The 20,098-nt window shown below is 39.6% G+C and overlaps 1 protein-coding gene across 5 annotated transcripts in view; it reads left to right on the top strand.

Moving 5' to 3' along the window:
* The window catches only part of KANSL1 (KAT8 regulatory NSL complex subunit 1), a 150,308-nt gene that overhangs the window by 94,246 nt on the left and 35,964 nt on the right, over window positions 1–20,098 (top strand). For 4 of the 5 annotated variants that reach the window (XM_036451017.2, XM_045586354.1, XM_036451019.2 and 1 more), the window contains one exon: window positions 5,584–5,682. The exons of the other annotated variant lie outside the window; for it this stretch is intronic. In XM_036451017.2, the coding sequence (XP_036306910.1) occupies window positions 5,584–5,682 (99 nt within the window). The remainder of the gene's footprint in view (window positions 1–5,583; window positions 5,683–20,098) is intronic. 5 annotated transcript variants of the gene reach the window in all.

Raw genomic sequence — 20,098 nt, forward strand, 5'->3', positions numbered from 1 at the left:
TCTCTGTAACTAAGCTTCCCTTGTTTTCTTGCAGCAAAATAGGGTCTTTCCTGAAAAGTTGTTCAGGCAGAATTAGACACTGACGGTTAAGATTTTTATTTTCCTGTGCCCTCCTATCTACAGAGAGCTGATTATTAGTGCACACTTTTATCTTTGGCAGCGACACTGTGTGCAGTTTTTCTTCTTAAATTCAACTTAGAAGAATTCTCTGCTCAGTTTGGCTTTGATTGAGGGATAAGTGTCCATGGAATATAAATCCATTCAACAAATAGTTGAGTGCCTACTGTATACCAAGCCCTGTTCTCCTTAGTGAGGTTACAGTGGTAAATAAAAATTCTACTTTTGTGAAAATTAAATTCTTGGCAGGGTATTTTTTTTTTTTTTTTTTTTTGTATTCGTTTGTTGCACACATGGGTCTAGATCAGCGGTCACCAACCTCTGGTCCTCCCTCCAGCCGGTCCCTCCCACAGTTTCCTCCTGGCCAGGTGGTCCATGAGGTCTAAAAGGGTGGCGACTGCTGGTCTAGATGAAGAACCTACTGCTCCTAAAAATAAGTGTCATGACATGTTTTTGTCTTGTCTTAGTGCTGGTCAAAGCCCTCAGAAGACTGCTGTGCTGTGACCTCTGTGCATTAAATTAATGAAGGCCAAAAGTTAAAGGATGACCAATTGACAAGATATTAACAAAATGATGAGAGTTTGAAGTAAAAGTTTTATAGCCCCTCAACCCCTTTACGTTTTTATTTTTTAAATTCCACTTCCAGCTTCTTTCCAAACGGTCTATATATAATTCTCCAAAAGTTCAGTAAGGCATGTTATATTGGCCGGCACCGATTTGGCTCAGTGGTAGAGCATCGGCTTGCGGACTGAAAGGTCCTGGGTTCGATTCTGGTCAAGGGCATGTGCCTTGGTTGCGGGCACATCCACGGTGGGGGGTGTGCAGGAGGCGGCTGGTCGGTGACACTCTCTCATCGATGTTTCTGACTCTCTATCCCTCTCTCTTCCTCTCTGTGAAAAATCAATAAAATATTATATATATTAAAAAAAAAAGACGTTATATTGAGGGCAAAGTCCAGAGTACTTACCTTTTTAAAAAAAATTTATTCCTTTAGAATAAAGAACAAATAAAATCCTGACTAGTTTAAAAATTAGTTGGAGCAAATGAAGAGTTAAAACTAAAACTACTCCCTAAGAGTGGCGAACATTTTGCTTTCTTTTGCTCTTCACAAGGGAGATTCAATGAGATTGTATAACATGAGCTGGAATGGTGGTAGAAATGACTGGCGGTGCCTATCCTGAATTAAAAAAAAAAAGTTTTGCATGGTCAGGAACTTTACAGTAGTCTGTTTATAGCCAGTAGTTAAGTCGGAACTTCCATATTTGAGAATAAGAGTCTCTTAGTAACAACTGAGATTAGTACAATGGTAATCATATTTGTTGCCTTTTTTATATATATGTTCATAAATATGTGTGTTTATATGTATGCATATGCTTTGCTAGTTGTTCCCCATTATAAAATTACTATATTTCATATACTTGAAGATGCTACTAATTGTAAGATGCAACATTAATTTGTGTGCCATTAAAAAATGATTTCAATTAAACCAAGACATGTCATCAATTGTTAAGATACATTCTGATTTAAAAGATGTTAAGATATGGGAAAATATGCCTTAGAATTGATGAAAAACTGTGTTATCAATTCTTAGGAAACTTGCAAAATATAGGGAAGTATGAAAGAGGAAAGGGGAGGGCACCTTTCTCTTTAAAAAATTTTTAAAGTAAGACTTTATTTCTATTTAAAAATTCTCCAGATATTATAAAAAGGCCGGATATAAGATCCTACTGAGTTGTATCTGTTGATTTTCCCATTACTAAGGTATCAGTTTGATTCTTGTTAATGAAACACCCCCATGATACTTCTTAGTGTCGTGGTGATTTCCTCTTTCCCCCCGTATTTTTTCATAAATGGACATCAGCTCACAAATATCAAAAAATGTATTGCATTATTCTTGAAAACCAAGTCCAATGATTAGCAGTTTGAGTAGCTGAGATCATGATGTGTGTCTTGAGCAAAGACTGGTATTAAATGCAGCTTTTTCAGAACAGAAACCAGTGAACACCCTTCAAGACGAAACACCCCTCTCTCTCAGTTTTGCTGTAACCTAAAACTACTCTTTAAAAAAAGTCTTACAAAGACATCCCAAAAACAAAACCTATACTCAACATTTGGGCATGTTTTAGTTCACTGTTGCTTTCTATGCATATAAATAATTTCTTTAAATACAGTCATTTACATTTTTGTTATTTTTGGATGATATTTTTACTGACTATATTTTATTGCCCTTCTTGGTTGATTATTTCATTAATGTACAGGCATACCTCAGAGATACCACGGGCTCGTTATAAACTACCTCAGTAAAATGGAGGGTCTTCTTGCTTTTACTTTGTAAAAACTTCAATATTTGTGAACTGCAATAAAACTAGGTATGCCTGTATTATTAAGCATGCACAATAAACATTTTCACCTATGTCACAGTATGAATATTTTTATGTTCTTTATGCATGCTTGAAAGAAGTTTTTTGACTCGGTTTACAGTCTCATTAGCTATGTAAGAAGATAGTCTTTCTTCATTTTTGGTTCCTTCTTCATTCTTTAGCTCATAATTCAGTTGTAATGACAGAGCAGTTTTGGGAAACTTGCAAAAGTCTTAAATATTTCTAAGTATCTGGAAAGTAATTGTTTGGGAATTTTGTGTATATGTTTATTATCCAAGAGTTTTGTCATGAAGGGCATAATATATTAAAGAAGCACCAGACTTCGACTTGGTAATCTTTGGTTCTATTCCTGCCTTTGCTACTATTATATATACTAGAGGCCTGGTGCATGAAATTCGTGCACAGGGCCAGGGGTGTGTGTGTGTGTGTGCGTGTGTATGTGTGTGTGTTGTTCCTCGGCCCAGCCTGCACCCTCTCCAATCTGGGACCCCTCAAGGGATGTTTGACTGCCCATTTAGGCCCGATCTCACCAGCATCGGGCCTAAATGGGCAGTCGAATATCCCTCTCACTATCCAGGACTGCTGACTCCCAACTGCTCGCCTTCCTGCCTTCCTGATTGCCCCTAACCACTTCTGCCTGCCAGCCTGATCACCCCTTAACCACTCCCATGCCAGCCTGATTGATGTCTAACTGCTCCCCTGCCAGCCGTTTGCCCCTAACTGCCCTCCCCTGCAGGGTTGATCGCCCCCAACTGCCTTCCCCTGCTTGCCTGATCGCCTACAACTGCCCTCCCTTGCAGGCCTGGTCCCTCTCAACTGCCCTCACTTGCAGGTCTGGTGCATCCCTACTTGCCTGATCACCCACAACTGCCCTCTCTTGCAAGCCTGGTCCCTCCCAGCTGCCTTGCTCTGCTTGCCATCTTGTGTCCACATGGGGGCAGGATTTTTGACCATATGGGGACAGCCATATTGCGTGTTGGAGTGATGGTCAATCTGCATATTACTCTTTTATTAAATAGGATAGAGGACTGGTGTATGGGTGGGGGCCAACTGGTTTGCCCTGAAGGGTGTCCTGGATTAGGGGGCAGCCTGAGCTAGGGCCCCTTGGTGGTTTGTAGGCCAGCCACACACCCACCGACCCAGGCAGAGGCCCTGGTATCTGATATATTTACTTTCTACAATTGAAACTTTGTAGCCTGGAGTGGAGCCAAGCCTCCTGCTTGCTCAGTGGCAGCAGCTGTTTCTGTTTGGATTTGTTTACCTTCTATAATTGAAACTTTGTAGCCTTGAGTGGAGGCTTAGGCCAGCAAGGGCAGGCAGGTATGGTCTTAAATCCAGATTAGGTAAATTCTGTTTCTTGTTTCCTGGGAAAAACAGATGTTAAATGGAGGTAAAAATTTTCCTTGTCCTTAATGCCCCTCCCCCCTTTCATCTCCATGGAAATTTTTGAGTTAGAAAGGACCTCAGGGATAAATCATTGGTTCATTGGCTCACAAGAAAGAGCCTGCCAATTATGATGGCTTAGGGAGGCCAAATTGATGCAGTCAAAATCACTAGGACCTGAAATGTGTATTTTAAGATGTTATCTGGAGAATTCTGATGCTGTATCAAGACTGATCAAGTTTTTTTCTTTGTTTTATTTTGTTTTTTAGTTTAGAGTTTATGTTAGGGAAGCTATTTAAAAATTCAGCCCTCTTCCCTAGAGATTCTGAATAGACTTGATATCGGACCTGGGTAGGTATCATTTGTTAAGTTTCCCCAGGTAATTTAATACAAAATTTTTGTTAAGGTCTTCTTATCAGTTAGATTTTTTTCGTTTTCTAGACCAGAGAAAGAACCAAAACTACAAAGCCCTGATCATTTTCATCAGTCTTTCTTTTACACAACAATATAACCTGATTTTGGTCAACTTTACTTGAATTCATAGGAGGAGGATTCATGTGTGTGGTTTTTTGTTTTTGTTTTTGTTTGTTTATTTTTCATAGTAAGCTAACTTATGCTTTCACCAAGCTGAACCCATGCTGATTATTGAGAGGATTTTAGTGTCATGTAAATTGGGTCTTTTCACATGTTTTGTTTTTTAATTTCCTGGAATGAATTTATTTTCTAAATTTGAATTGTCATGCAGGAAACTAATCTGGAGTAATATTTATGCTTATGCGAAACAAGTGCTTTCGGAATACCTTTTTTTTTTTTTTTTTTTTTTTTTTTAATAGTTCTTGGTTTCTATTATAGGAACTGTTCCACCTTTTTTTCATTTAGTAGTTTTGGTTGCTCGTGATTTATTATAGCTCATCCTATATAATAAAAGCGGGATATGCCAAGTGTCCAGTCATCTGGTTGGCCATTCAACCAATCAAAGTGTAATATGCTAATGATGTGCTAATGGCTCTCAACCACTCACTATGACATGTACTGTCTACCAGGGGACAGACACTCCAATTGGTAGGTTAGCTTGCTGCTGGGGTCTAGTCTGAGCAAGATAGGCTGGACATGCCCTGGAGCCTTCCCATGGTCCCTCCCTGGCCCCGATTGTGCACTGGTGGAGTCCATGGGTTTGGCTTGTGTCCTCTTGCAATCCAGGACCCCTCGCTGGATGTCTGAGTGCTGGTTTCAGCCTGATTCTGCAGGCTAGGCCTACGGACCCCACCGGTGCACAAATTCATGCACTAGGCCTGTGGTTATTTATAACTGTAGCACTTCTAGTTTGATAATACCTAAAGCCACATTTGTGATCAAGTAAACTAAAAAGGCTGCATTGCTGCTGTTAAAACAGTATAATTTGGTTAGTAATATCATGTAAAGTACCATATACTGTGATAAAGATTCCAGATCTAAAAGATGCTAAATGGTAATAAGCCATGTAGGCTAAAACATTCTAATGGAAGAAAGCAGAAGCTTGGGTCTAAGTCTCAGACCTTACAGCTAGGCTTTTGTGGAAATAACTCTTGGGAAAGCATAGCATGAGGGAAAAGGCCTCTGGTAAAGCAGCCCCCTTCTCCTAACCCTTTTGATATTAACTTTTAAATTAAATTTGTAACTTTTAATACCACTCACTTGTGCTGTTTTTTTCTCTGTTTTTTAGGGGTTGGTAGTTCTTGGAGAGGTGCCTCCTCCAGAGAATGCAACAGCAGACTTAGTTCTTAGTTCTGAGGTGAAGACAGATCATGGGAATGATAAATTTGTAAGTATAAATACAGAAAGGGGGAAATGAATGCCTATTTGGGGTGTAGCATGAACACACAATTTATTCTATTAGAAGGATCCTTGCATTGGCTGGAAGAAGGATAGTTTATCCCCTTTTATCTTTTCACCATTTAAATATCTGAATTCCTGAATATGGCAGGACATAGCTTCTCCTGCTGTTGTGTAGCTGACTTTAAGAGTTCAAAATTAGCCGAAACCGGTTTGGCTCAGTAGATAGAGCATCGGTCTGCTGACTGAAAGGTCCCAAGTTTGGTTCCGGTCAAGGGCATGTACAGTATATTGGTTGTGGGCACATCCCCGGTAGGGGGTGTGCAGGAGGCAGCTGGTTGATGATTCTCTCTCACCGATGCTCTCCTTTCCTCTCTGTGAAAATCAATAAAATAAAAAAATAAAAAGAGTTCAAAATTATCTCTTAACTCAAGACAACACTCAGCCAGAGCATTGAGGCATTAGGGAGCGTTACTGGGAATCAGGAAAACATGTGGCTCTGGCATATTTGACAAGAAAGAAAGGAACCTTTTTGGGCCACTATAAAATTAAAGGTTGGACTGGAGGTTTAATTCACATGCTGCATGTCCACTCTGGGTTATCCCTTTTTAATTCAGTAACAAGGATAATGCTGTCATTTTCTGTAATCTTCTGGGTCCAGTTTCTCTCAGCACCAAGGTTAATTTCTTTTCATTTTGACTTCCAAGAACACTTTTTGTTTCCTTCACTTTTTTACTTCTCTCAGAATGTCACTGGTTTTTATGAATATTTGCATTTCTTGATTTAAGTAATTTGTTAGAAATTCCAAAGTCCCATGACAATTATTTGGGAGGCTAGTAAGCAGGGCCGGCTCTATAAATTGTGGGTTAAACTAGCTTGTCTTCTTTCATCTGCAGATCAGCAAAGCTTGTTATCCTTTATCATTGTCATTGTTAGCAGGAACTCATATGATATGATGTAAACTAACTTTCCCAATGAGAGTGCTTAAATAAAGTCAGCCACTAATAATAGGAGTAAATGCAAAGACATTTAGAGTTTGGTTGATGGTTCTTAACTGGAAAGTAGTTTTAAATAAATTAAAGAGCAGATGGAGGAGGGGAGGGTGACGTATATGATATTTTCAATAATAAAGATTTAATAAAATAAAAAAGTAGAATGCCAAAATTTGCCACTAGTCAATCTACAGAATATTTTTTTAAAAAAGTTATTTGTGTACGTATTCTAGTGATTGATCTAACCAGGATAAAACTTAGATGAGAGAGATGAGAGAGAACATATTAGTGTCTTGGAAGGTCAGCTGGTTGTATGTTATTTATTGGAAACATGAGACTTGAAGCATATGTGATTGGGAATTAGTTTTGCCTAGACATGTATATATTTGTGTATACTATATAAAGATTCCAAAATTTTTCTGGTGTTCTCTTGTACTCAGCACTTGTGAGGATAACATATAACAGTGTCATTGTGTTATTCATTCTCATTGTTATATTTATACACATTCACATATGTGCACATGTGTGCTCCATTTATGGACTTGTCCCTTTTCCTACCTCATCACTCACTTGCATGTGTATGATCCATATTAGATTGTAAGATTCTTGATGATCAAGACTATCTTCTTCATTGTTGTTGACCACAGTAGTTTCTACATTGTACAATAGATTGCTTTTTGATTCATTAAAATTGATAATAAATATGAAAACAAGTATACACTGTCACTCTGTCTTCATGGAGAGGTTAATCTTTAGAAAATGCCTTTCTGGAGAAATGCATACAGAAGGCATTAATTACATTTCCATTTTATTGCAGCGATCTTCAACTGTTGTACCCCAAGAAATTTTTTAATTGCTATTTTAAAATTATTTTTTATGTATTTTTATTGATTTCAGAGAGAAAGTGAAATGGGGAGAGAGATAGAAACATCAGTGACGAGAGAGAATCATTGATCGGCTGCCTCTTGCATGTCCCCACGCTGGGGATCAAGCCTGCAACCCGTGCATGTGCCCTGACTGGGCATTGAACTTCAACCTCCTTGTTCATAAGTTGATGCTCAAGTACTGAGCCACCCCAGCGAGGCAATTCCTTTTTTAAAATGCCAAATATTTGCCAAGCATGCCTAATATGTCAATTGCTACACAGTTTTTCATTGTAGGAGGGCACAGTTTAATTTTCCTTTTTGTTATCCAAATTGGTTGGTTGTTTTTTTTAAAGTGATTTGTACCTTGACTTCTCAATTTTGCTTTAAAAAAATGTTAGGTCACATTTGGCAGGGGCAGTTGTAAATTTTCAGTCACATTTAACGTCCCTAGTCTCCTTTCCCCTTACCCCCTCTAAAATAGAACTATATATTACTTCCTTCCTCCCCAGTTTGAAGACTTGTCATTTAAAAATATTGTCAAAGGTACTTTTTGTTTTGTTGTGTTGCTTTTTGTATTTTCATTTCTGAAACTCACTGGGATTAACAACAATAACAAAAAAATCCCAGAATTTTTTTTAAACTGTCAAAATATAGTTTCAAGAAGTTAGACATAATTCTCAAAGAAATACATAGTAATTGATTAAGGTGGGAATGTTGGCATAACTGGTAATAGTATGTTGGTATAGATACTGATTTGTATATGTAATTATTGAAAGGGAGAGTGCTGAAAATAAGATTACTCAGTAGCATACAAACTTTATTAATATCCTGCAGACTACTAGAGCCATAACCTTTGGTGTTATGTTTTTACCTAAACACAAACCAGCCCTCTCCTTTTTGGCTCAGTGGATAGAGTGTGAGCCTGCAGACCAAATGGTCCTGGGTTAGATTCAGGTCAAGGGCATATACCTTGGTTACAGGTTCCTCCCCAGGCCTTAGGCCTGATTGGGGCTTTTGCAGAAGTAGCCAATTGATGTGTTTCTCTCACATTGATATTTTACTTTGTCTTTCCCTCTCTTTTCCACTCTTCCTAAAAATCAATGGGGAAAAGTATCCTCAGGTGAGAATTAAAAAACAAACACAAATTCATTTTAGCTTATTAATATTTTAAATAAAGAGTAAGTAAAACAGAGAAACCAAGATAGCGAAATAGGTAAACATCTGAACTTTGCTGCCTCGTACAACAGCTTCTAAACTACAATTAAAAGACAAAACAGCCGTCATCCAGAACCACAGAAAGGCTGGCTGAGTGGAAATTCTACAACTAGAAGGAAAGAGAAAAGCTCACTGAGACTCAGAAGAGCTGTGGAAGTAAAGTGCAGAAGTACAGAGGCACACATGCGTGGGAAGGGCTGGCAGCTGAGTAGGTGGCTATCTTTTTCAATTGGGAGGGAGACACAAGCTCCCGCCTGCTCTGAACTCCAGATCCAGGCGAGATTCTGGGGACCCAGACTCATACAGGGAGAAACTGGACTGTCTGGCAGTGGGTGGAACTTGAGGGTGGCTTTCTCTCAGAGGTGCTTGCAATGATTACTGCGGGACACTGAGACCCTGAGGCTTTTTAGGGCAGGGCTGATGGGAAGCCATTGCTATTTATTCCACCCTTAGACTCCACCCCATCCAAGCTATGTGCAGATGTCTTTGCATATGAATGGCCTGGTCCTTTGAAATCTAAAATTACCTAACAAACTGCAGCTGAGTCAGAGAGGCCCAGAACATCCGAAATAAGACCCAGGGCCCCACAGTAGCTTGCATTGCTTCACAGCTGGGCCTCATCTGGGTACCTCCAAAACACAAACAAAGAAGAGGAATCTGCAGATCTTTCCATAGCTCCTGCAGGGTGTTCTCAGGCAGAAGCTAAATTAGCACCTCCTAAGAGATCTAAAATCCAGTGTACCCATGGGTCAGAGTAGGACCATCCAGATTACAACACTCAGGGGGCAGACTCAGTGAGCACCAAGGCTTGCCTCATAAGGGTGTCTCCAACACAGAAGTTCTCCCAGCTGATCTTCAGCCAATTGGCCTGGAGGTCAATTCCTCCCAGTAATATCAAAAACAAATAAGGCTTAGCTACAACAAGACTTTGGAGGCACAGCCCACAAAGGGGTGCACCAAGAGTGTCCACCTCTGGTAACTGGGGAGGCTGAGCCACTGGGCCCTATAGGACACCTAGCACACAAACCATTCTATCATCAACTCAGGGAAGCATCCAAAATGCAGAGACAAAGGAACAGGTCACAAATGACAAAATTGGAGGAAAGCAAACTACTGGATATAGAGTTCAAAACCACGGTCATAAGGTTTTTCAAGAATTTTGTAAGACTCTTGAGGATATAATAAAGGACCAACTAGAAATTAAGCACACACTGACTAAAATAAAAAATAATATACAGAGATCCAATAGCAGACTAGAGGATCGCAAGAATCCTGTCAAAGATTTGAAATACAAAGAAGCAAAAAACACGCAACCGGTAAAGCAAAAAGAAAAAAGAATCTAAAATATGAAGATAGTGTAAAGAGCCGCTGGGACAACTTCAAGTGTACCAACATCAGAATTATGGGAGTGCCAGAAGGAGAGAGAGCAAGATATTGAAAACCTATTTGAAGAAATAATGACTGAAAACTTGTGAAAGAAATAGACTTATAAGCTCAGGAAGTGTAGAGAACTCCAAACAAAAAGAATCCAAAGAGGACCACACCAAGACACATCACAATTAAAATGCCAAGAGCAAAAGACAGAGAATATTAAAAGCAGCAAGAGAAAAACAGTAACCTCCAAGGGAACACCCATACCATTGTCAGCTGATTTCTCAACAGAAACTTCACATACTAGACCTGTGAAGACGAGAGTGGCAAGAAATATTCAAAGTGATGAATTGCAAGAACCTACAACCAAGATTACCCAGCAAAGCTATCATTCAGAATTGAAGGTCAGATAAAGAGCTTCACAGATAAGAAAAAGCTAAAGGAGTTCACCACCACCAAACCAGTATTATACGAAATGCTGAAATGTATTCTTTAAGAAGAGGAAGAAGAAGAAAAAAAGATAAAAATTATGAACAACAAATACATACCTATCAAGTGAATCTAAAAATCAAGTGAATAAAAAATCTGATAATCTGGTGAATAGAATAGAATCAGGGGCATAGAAAGGGAGTTGACTGACAATCCTTACAGGGTGAGGAGGTATGGAGGGTGTGGGAATTTGGACAGTGGGGGGTGGGTAAGGTAAGAGAGTGGTGTGTGAACTGGGTGGAGGGTAGCTAGGGGGGGGGAAGAGGAACAATTGTAATAATCTGAACATTAAAGGTTTATTTTTTTAATAAAGTAAGTAAGACAAAGTTAAATAATTGATGGAGAGTCATAATGACCTTTAGCTGGGCTTGTTAGATACTGAAAGGACACAATAATCTTTTTGCCTTATTTCTAAATTGAATGACTTTTTAACAAAGAGAACATATGTATATATTATGAGCACAGTACAGATATTGCTAAAACTAAGTTATTCAAAAATTTTTTAAATCCTCACAACTGGACTTTTTTTTCTTATTGACCTGGGAGGGAGGGAGGGAGGAAAACATTGATGTGAGAGAGAAACATTGATCAATTGCCTCCTGTATTTGTTCTGACCAGGAATTGAACCTGCCACCTTTCTGTGGATAGGCCAATGGTCTAGCCAACTGAGCCACATCTGCTAAGGCTGAAATTAAGTTATTTTAAAGGGACCTGATCTGTGATTTAAAAAAACAAAACACACGCACAAAAAACACACACTAAAAATCACTGGATGCAGCGCTGGCTGGATAGGTGGCTCATTTGGTTGGAGCTTCATCTTGAATACCAAGCATGCCAAACCAATGGCCCATGGTGAATATTTTATTTATTTATTTTTTTTTATTGTATTGATTTTCTTACAGAGAGGAAGAGAGAGGGATAGAGAGTTAGAAACATCGATGAGAGAGAATCATCTATCAGCTGCCTCTTGCACACCCCCTACTGGGCATGTGCCCGCAACTCAGGTACATGCCCTTGACCGGAATCGAACCTGGGACCTTTCAGTCCGCAGACCGATGCTCTACCAGTGAGCCAAACCGGTTTCGGCCATGGTGAATATTTTTGCAGCCCAGCCAATATAATGGTATGTAAGAAATGTTTTAATAAAAAATTCATATAACTTTTACAGTATCCTGTTACACATAATCCTATATAATAAAGTAGTGATATGCAAATTGACCCTCATGTCCTCACAAGATGGCTGCTTACAAGCAGTCTGGCAGGGGGGTTAGTGAGGGACAACTGAACAAGTATGCTGCGCGGGGTGATCAGGCGTGGAGGAGGGGTAGGAGGTGGCAGTTGGGGACAACCAGGCAGGCAGGCAGGTAAGTGATTAAGAGCCAGTGGTCCAGGATTGTGAGAGGGATGTCTGCCTGCCGATTTAGGCCTGATCCCCTATGTGTTGTTACTAGGTATGTGAAGCCTATTTGAAACGTACCAAAGAAACTCAACAAAATTTCAGATAAAAAATATTCTCATAGATAAGAGGCCTCTTCAGTCCCTGTAGCACAGGGTATCTGGAACTTACCTAGAGACCTTCAATATTGTTGTCTTGGGAGAGAATTAAGGGAGAGAATAGTGGTAAAGAGAGCAGTCATGTTGGGGTTGGGCTTGGTCCCATAATCTATAAAATCCTCCTCAGTTCTTAATCTAAGCCCTGAACTGCACCCGTTAATGGAAGATTTGATAGAGCCTAGTAGAAATAAACACTTGGTAGGTTGGAAGAATTGAGCAGAGAATTAGCTTGCCTGTTGAAAGAAAGATAGATTGAATCTACATACGACTTGGTAAATACCTTAGGCCTTAACATTGATACCAAAGAAGACTCATGTTTTAGGATTTAAAGATGTTCCCAGGACTAAGGAACTCTTTACCAGAAGATTAAGGAGAAATTCAAAAAAGACTCCAATATGTTTCTACAAGAACATAAAACCAACTCCACAAAACTACCATATTTTTCGGACCATAAGACGCTCCAGACCATAAGACACACCAGTTTTTAGAGAAGGGAAATGAAGAAAAAAAGATTCTGAAACAAATAGTGTCCTAAAATATTTTATGTGCATTAAAACCCAACATCACAGTCATAAACACATGTAATCAACCCTGTAAAGTAAACAGCAGCATTTAGAACCATTTTAGAGCCGGGCAAGCACACACAGACCACACAGAGCCGGGCAAGTAAAAAAACTTTTTTTTTTAAAGTATATGTGTAGGCTATATTTGGACCATAAGACGCAGGGACTTTCCCCCCCCACTTCTGGGGGGGAAAAAGTGCTGCTTATGGTCCGAAAAATACGGTAATATTTAGTTGGTTTCTAACTAATTGAAAATTTGCCTGCTAGAACAAAAATTAACATGCTTCAGGAAGATTAACTTAATTCAAGTTCTCCACAATATGTCATATACAATGCTTGCATTATATATAAGAAAAATTATATATAATTTTATATAATTATATATATTTATTGACCCCAATAAATAAAACAAAAAATATATTTTTAAAAAAGAACAAACAAGCCGAAACCGGTTTGGCTCACCGGTAGACTATCTGACTGCGGACTGAAAGGTCCCAGGTTCCATTCCGGTCAGGGGCATGTACGTTGGTTGCGGGCACATCCCCTGTAGGGGGTGTGCAGGAGGCAGCTGGTTGTTGTTTCTCTCTCTCTCCCTTCCTCTCTGTAAAAAAAATCAATAAAATATATTAAAAACAAAAAAAACCAAAAAACAAAAAAACCCTGATCAGTAAGTAAGACAATGTGCCCTTAGGGATGAGAAAAGGTAGTCAGTAGAAACGTACTGAAAAGACTCAGAAGTTGAAATTAGGCAATAAAGTCTTAAAAGCAGCTAATAAAAATGTGCATGGAGATTTAAAATAGAATATAAGTAGCAAACATGGGGAAATCTCTGTAGAGAGGTGAAAAGAATCGAATGGAAATGAATAAAAATTGTAGAATTAAAAGTTCAGAATTCAAATAAATTTAAGAGCAGATTAAAATTTACAGAATGGGTCAGTCAACATAACAACTGGTCAGTTGAAATTAGTTAATCCAAAGAACAGAAAGATTGAAATGTTCAGGAATGAACATAGTCTTGGAGAAACAGTGAATGTGTATAGTACAAGTTCAGAAGGAGAGAGAATGGTACAAGAAAAAATTTTCTGAGGAAAAAAGTAACGATATTTGAATGAGAAAGGTCAATTTACATATTCAGGAAATTCAAAGAATAGTAAGTAGGAGAAATATAAAGTGATGAAAATCTTGGCAGTAGCCAGAGGAAGGAAGGAAGATACATTTCATATAAGAAAACATTGGCAGCCGAAACCGGTTTGGCTCAGTGGATAAGCATCGGCCTGTGAACTAAAAGGTCCCGGGTTCGATTCCAGTCAAGGACATGTACCTTGGTTGCCGGCACATCCCCAGTAGGGAATGTGCAAGAGGCAGCTGATCGATGATTCTCTCTCATCGATGTTCCTAACTCTAACATTGGTGGTGATTGGTGACTTATCAGAAACAGTGGAATTAGATATTTATAATTGGGGGTGGAGGGTGCCACTTAACATTCATAACAGCAAAAACATTTTCTTTTAAAAATAAGATGAAATAAGGTCATTTTTATTTTTTCTCTCTTTTTAAATGTAGTTTTATTGATTTTTAGAGTGGGAGAGAAAGCTAGAAACATCAATGATAGAGAGAGAATCATTGATTAACTGCCTTCTGCACGCCCCACCTTGGTGATTGAACCCAAAACCCTCACTGGGAATTGAACCATGACTTCCTGGTTCATAAGTAGATGCTCAACCACTGAGCCATGAGATCGTTTTTAGATAAAGAAAAAGTGAAACAATTTGTTGGCAGAATATCTGCATTTAAACACATTTCTTTATGTTAAAGGCAAGTAATATCAATTGGAAACTCAGGTTTATGGGGAATAAAAGGACAGGAAAAGATATATTTTGTGAACAGTAATCATAAGAAAGTTATTGCAGGTATACTAATGTCAGTAAAATAGTTTTTGTGACGAAAATATTACCAGAGTTAAAAAAAAAAAAATTCACAATGATAAAGGCGTCATCAGTTAATCAAGAAGACAGTCAGGAAGGGGAGACCGTAGTGGCCACCACACTCTGATGCCCCAGACAAGCTGCAGGACCCAGTTCTTCTGGAACAGAAGAGGCTCGTGAGGTCAGGCTCCACTGAATGATGGCCAGTGAACAACCCCCTGGGGCCACGCAGGCCTTTCTAGTGGGAATCAAACCACCCAGACTGGCAATGCAGCACGGAAAGTTTCTCAGTGGTTCCTGTGCATTGTCTCATCAGATCCCCTCAGCAATCCTGGAAGATACAAGCAGAAGTAGGCGAATACCCTCCCGGCTCACTGCAAAACTATGATAATTTGGGAGATTTTAAAACCGAATTTACTTGAAAAGGACATAAATTCTGACACATGCTGCAACTTGATGAACCCTGAAGACATTCTACTGAGTGAAATAAGCAGGTCCTGCCGAAACCAGTTTGGCTCAGTGGATAGAGCATCTGCCTGCAAACTGAAAGGTCCCAGATTCGATTCCAGTCAAGGGCATGTACCTTGGTTGTGGGCACATCCTAAGTAGGGGGTGTGCAAGAGGCAGGTGATCGATGATTCTCTTTCATCGATGTTTTTAACTCTCTATCCCTCTCTCTTCCTCTCTGTAAAAAATAAGATATATTAAAAAAAAAGAAAAAGAAAAAGAAATAAGCAGGCCCCCAAAAGACAAATACTGATGAGATCACTTATATGAGATCCCTACAGTAGTCACATTCATAGAGACAGAAAGTGGAATGGTGGGTGCCAGGGCTTGTTGGGGAGGGGAGAATGGGGACACTGTTTAATGGGGACGGGGTTTCCGTTTTCCAAGATGAGAAAGTTCTGGAGCTGGATAGTGGTGAGGATTGCATGACAATGTGAATGTAATAAATAGTAAATTTTATGCTTAAAAAAAAAAAGACAGTCATAAAAATAAATGCTTCAAATACATGCAGTGCAAAGCTTAATTTCTCTACTTTTTTGGTAAAATAAATCTAGTGGACATCGGTTCTTAGACCCCAGAAAAATCTGAAACCTTAATTTATTATCTAGCTTTTCATTAAGGGCTTTTTGGCACACTTAATATGTGTGGCCAAGAGGGTAGAGTAATGAACCAGATGCCTGCTGTATATGAATAATGAATTTGAATCTCATTGCTGTGTTAATTTTATTCCATGCCTCAGCCCCTTTCAGTCAGGGGTAAAAAAATCACTTCAATAACTTATTGGGGCTCTGCTTTGTGGGAGAAAGGAGTGGGGGATATCTTACAGAAATAGTCTGTACTATCACTTCACCTCTTTTACTCTGCTCATGCACGTATCTGAACATCACATAAGTCAAGAGAAACTCTATCCTTTCTTGATGGGATTTTTTCATCCTTTTTATTTTCCCATTTGATGACAAATACCTGAGTCATGCTTTAGTTTCTTGAAAATACTAATGATATAAAACTGCAGTAGTAATGATTAAGCTTAGTGTGTGGATTTCATATTTGAGAGATATTTGTTAATGCTTTTCTTCCCTCTGCAGCCTTTTGTACTGAAGAGAAGGACGTGTTCGCTTTGTTTTAAGGCAATGTGAATGCATTTAAAAACTCAAGTAAATTTACATGTGTTTGTGATTGGGTTTTTCTTTTCTAGGTAGGACACTATTGGAGGACTGGTGTTAATATTTTAAGAATGAGTGATGAACACAGGTGTTCCAATGCTTTGCTTTTGGATCTGTGTGATTACATGATATCCCAAGGTCTCTGAGCAGGTCCTTGATGAATATTCAGTGTTTTTCTTTGTGGTAGGGACTAGAATTCAGGCACATTTCTTCTCTGATGTTCATGCTCTTGTTGCTGTGTGCCTCTATATCCTTGACAAACAATTCTGTTCTAAATAACGTTTTGCCTTTTGACTTCAATTTTAATTTGTAGCCTGAATTACCCTCCAGGAAAGTTTGGGTTCCTCTAAGAAAATCCAGAGTTCATATTGAAGATTAATGGCATATACACTGAGTGGCCAGATTATTATGATTTCTAAACGCATAATAATCTGGCCATTCAGTGTATATCCTCCTATATAATAAAAGGCTAATATGCAAATTGTTTCCTCGACCAGGAGTTAAACCAGTAGGCAGGCCAGCCAGCCGCCCATGTCCCCTCTCCATGGCCAGACCGCAAACATGCATGAATACATGCACCGGGCCTCTAATGTTGAACACTTAGTTTATTAATATTAATTGCAGTGATCACCTTTGTGTATTTTAAGATTTTAGGGAATGTGTTGGTTGAATTATTTAAGATAGATTTTTAGTGTTGAGTAAAATACTTTATCAAAAGATTTGAACATCTTCATAACATAACTACTTAGTGTCGCATTACTATTCAAAAGAGAATCAGTATAGCATTTAAGGCAATGAGGATATGTGCCAATTTACCATAATTTTGGCATCAAGATATTTGTGATACCTTAGGAGATGTATAGAGCAGCGTTTTTCAACCGCTGTGTTGCCTGGTGTGCCGTAGGTGCAGACAAGACAAGAATTTTATAATTTTTCACTATTTTGTTTACTTAATATTTCATAATAAAGTAATTGTAAAATACTTTCTTTGTGTTTATTTGATTCCTATTCAAGAGAATTACTTTATATATAGTCAATATAGGCACAGAGTTAAATTTTTTAACATTTTCTAATGGTGGTGTGCCTCATGATTTTTTTCATGAAACAAGTGTGCCTTTGCCCAAAAAAGGTTGAAAAACACTGGTATAGAGTATCTGAGAAGGAAGATGGACAGTTTCCCAGTGTTCACTCATTGATGTATACTGGTACCAGAGGCCTGGTTCACAAAATTTGTGCAAAGGTAGAGAGGTCCCCTCAGCCCACCCTTTTCAATCCGGGACCCCTGGCTCCTAACTGCTTGCCAGCCGGCCTGGTCACCCTACGCGACCTGCTGTTCAGTCGTGTGGTGGTCCCTCACTAATCCTCTGCCATCCTGGTTGCTCCATGCAGCCTGCTGTTGGTTCGTTCATCTGTTTTTTTGTTTGTTTGTTTTTCGGTTGTGTTGGCCCATGGCTTTTTATATCTTAGGGTGTCTTACCTATTTATATGCTATTTTGACCTAACTTTTTTGATAATTTGTATTAAAACTTTTAAGTTATCTTCCCTTTCTTGATACTTGTCTATGACTGCTCTCTGATCCTTTGGTGTTTTTCTCCTGTGGTTGAAAAGATAAAAATGAAATTGAGCAATATTTAATAGAATTTCAGCTCAAAATATTGGCTTTGTGCCTAGGCAGTGTGCCTCAGGGATTGAGCACCGACCTATGAACCAGGGAGTCACAGTTCAATTCTCGGTCAGAGCACATGCTCGGTTGTGGGCTCCATCCCATGTGCGGGAGGCAGCTGATTAATGATTCTCATCATTGATGTTTCTATCTCCCTTCCTCTCTGAAATTAATTTAAAAAATAAAAAGAAAAAATATTGGCTTTAGTATGCAGGAAGGAGAACTTCAGAACATCCCCTAAGTCATTCTAAATGTAAGGTGACAAGGAACCACAGCCATACTGTGGTATTCCACAGTACACAGAGCTGAGGGATAACAGCTTCTGTGGCTTTATTGCCTACTAGAGGCCCGGTGCATGAAATGTGTGCACTGGGGGAGGAGGGTTCGTAAGCCTGGCCTGTTCCCTCTCACAGTCTGGGGGCCCTGTGATAGATCACCTCCAAGAGGTAGGTCCTGCCCACCCGCTGCAACACTGCCACAGGGTAGCCTTGGCCTCCCTCTTGGGGGCAATTGATTGCGGGGCTTTGTGTGGATCACCCCAAAGAGGTAGAACCTGCTCACCAGCTGGGGCTCTGTGGTGGATTGTCCTGCAGAGGGAAGCCCCACCCACCCACCGGTTGGTGGCCTGGCCTCCCTCTTTGGGGTGATTGTGGAATCCCGATTGATTGATCACCCTGCCAAGCTGGTGGCCTGGGCCTCCCTTTGCAGGGTGATAATGGGGCGATGGCCGGGCCCCTGACCAATTGCATTGCACCTGCCTTGGCTGGCCTGGCACCAGTGGATGGCAAAGCGTGGTTGTCTGGATGGTGGTTCCACGGTTCGGCCGTTTGGTCAGTTTGCCTATTACACCTTTACTATAGACTAGAGGCCTAGTGCACGAAATTCGTGCACAGGGACGGGGGTGTCCCTCAGCCCAACCTGCACCCTCTCCAATCTGGGAACCCTCAGGAGATGTCCAACTGCCTGTGTAGGTCTGATCCATCCCTCTCACAATCCAGAACTGCTGGCTCCCAACTGCTTGCCTGCCAGCCTGATTGATGCCTAACTGCTCTCCTGCCAGCCCAATCGTCCCCAACTGATCTCCCCTGACAACCTAGTCACCCCCAAATATCTTCCCCCACATATTCCCTTTCTATTATATAGATAGGGTTTTTTCTTTAACATATTGGACAGCCCTAACTGGTTTGGCTAGGTTGTTTGAGCATCTGCCTGCAGACTCAAGGGTCACAGGTTCGATTCCGGTCAAGGGCAAAAACCTTGGTTGGGGCCACATCCCCAGTGGGGAGTGTGCAGGAAGCAGCTGATTGATGTTTCTCTCTCATAGATGTTTCTAGCTCTCTATCCCTTTCCCTTCCTCTCTATGAAAAAAATCAATATATATATATATATATATATATATATATATATATATATATATTATTATTATTATTATTATTTTTTTTTTTTTTTAAAGAAACATTTAAGATTCCTCCATATCTGCCTGGCTGGTGTGACTCAGTGGTTGAGACCCCAGGCTGCATCTCCTGGGAGGGGATGGGGCCATGAGGAGTGAATTTGTTTTTGTTTTTTATAAAGGGTCAGGAGAGACTCTGGCCAGCATTCTGCCAGGCTGCTTACTCTGCAGGCTCTCAGCGGCAGCCCTCCCTGAGATTGGGGGACTCCGACAGGGCTGAGAGGACTGGGCACCGTCATCTTGTGGCTATGGGCGACACCATTTTTGTGGCGGAGTGATGATTAATTTGCATATTACTCTATTATATAGGATACTTTAGAAACTCCATCCTATCCCTTCTGAGCCTAGTAAATATATAATTCATTTAAAAATATTTAAATGAAAACTTTCCATATTCTTTCCACCATCCTTTTAAAAAAAATTTTACTGATACTAAGCACATATTAGATTTGTATAGTCCAAAGAAAATAGTTACTACCTAATAACATTGGGTAATTAGTTATTCATTGATATTTTATTGTTTTTTTTTTATTTTTAACAGATATATATGTATTTTTGAACAAATTATGGTTTTCTGGAAACAGACTTTAGCAAACACTGTGAAGTTAAGCAGAAATAAGTAATTTAAATTTCCTCTTATTTGA

Source organism: Pipistrellus kuhlii, unplaced genomic scaffold (genome assembly GCF_014108245.1).
Source record: "Pipistrellus kuhlii isolate mPipKuh1 unplaced genomic scaffold, mPipKuh1.p scaffold_m20_p_22, whole genome shotgun sequence".
Lineage (NCBI taxonomy): Eukaryota > Metazoa > Chordata > Mammalia > Chiroptera > Vespertilionidae > Pipistrellus > Pipistrellus kuhlii.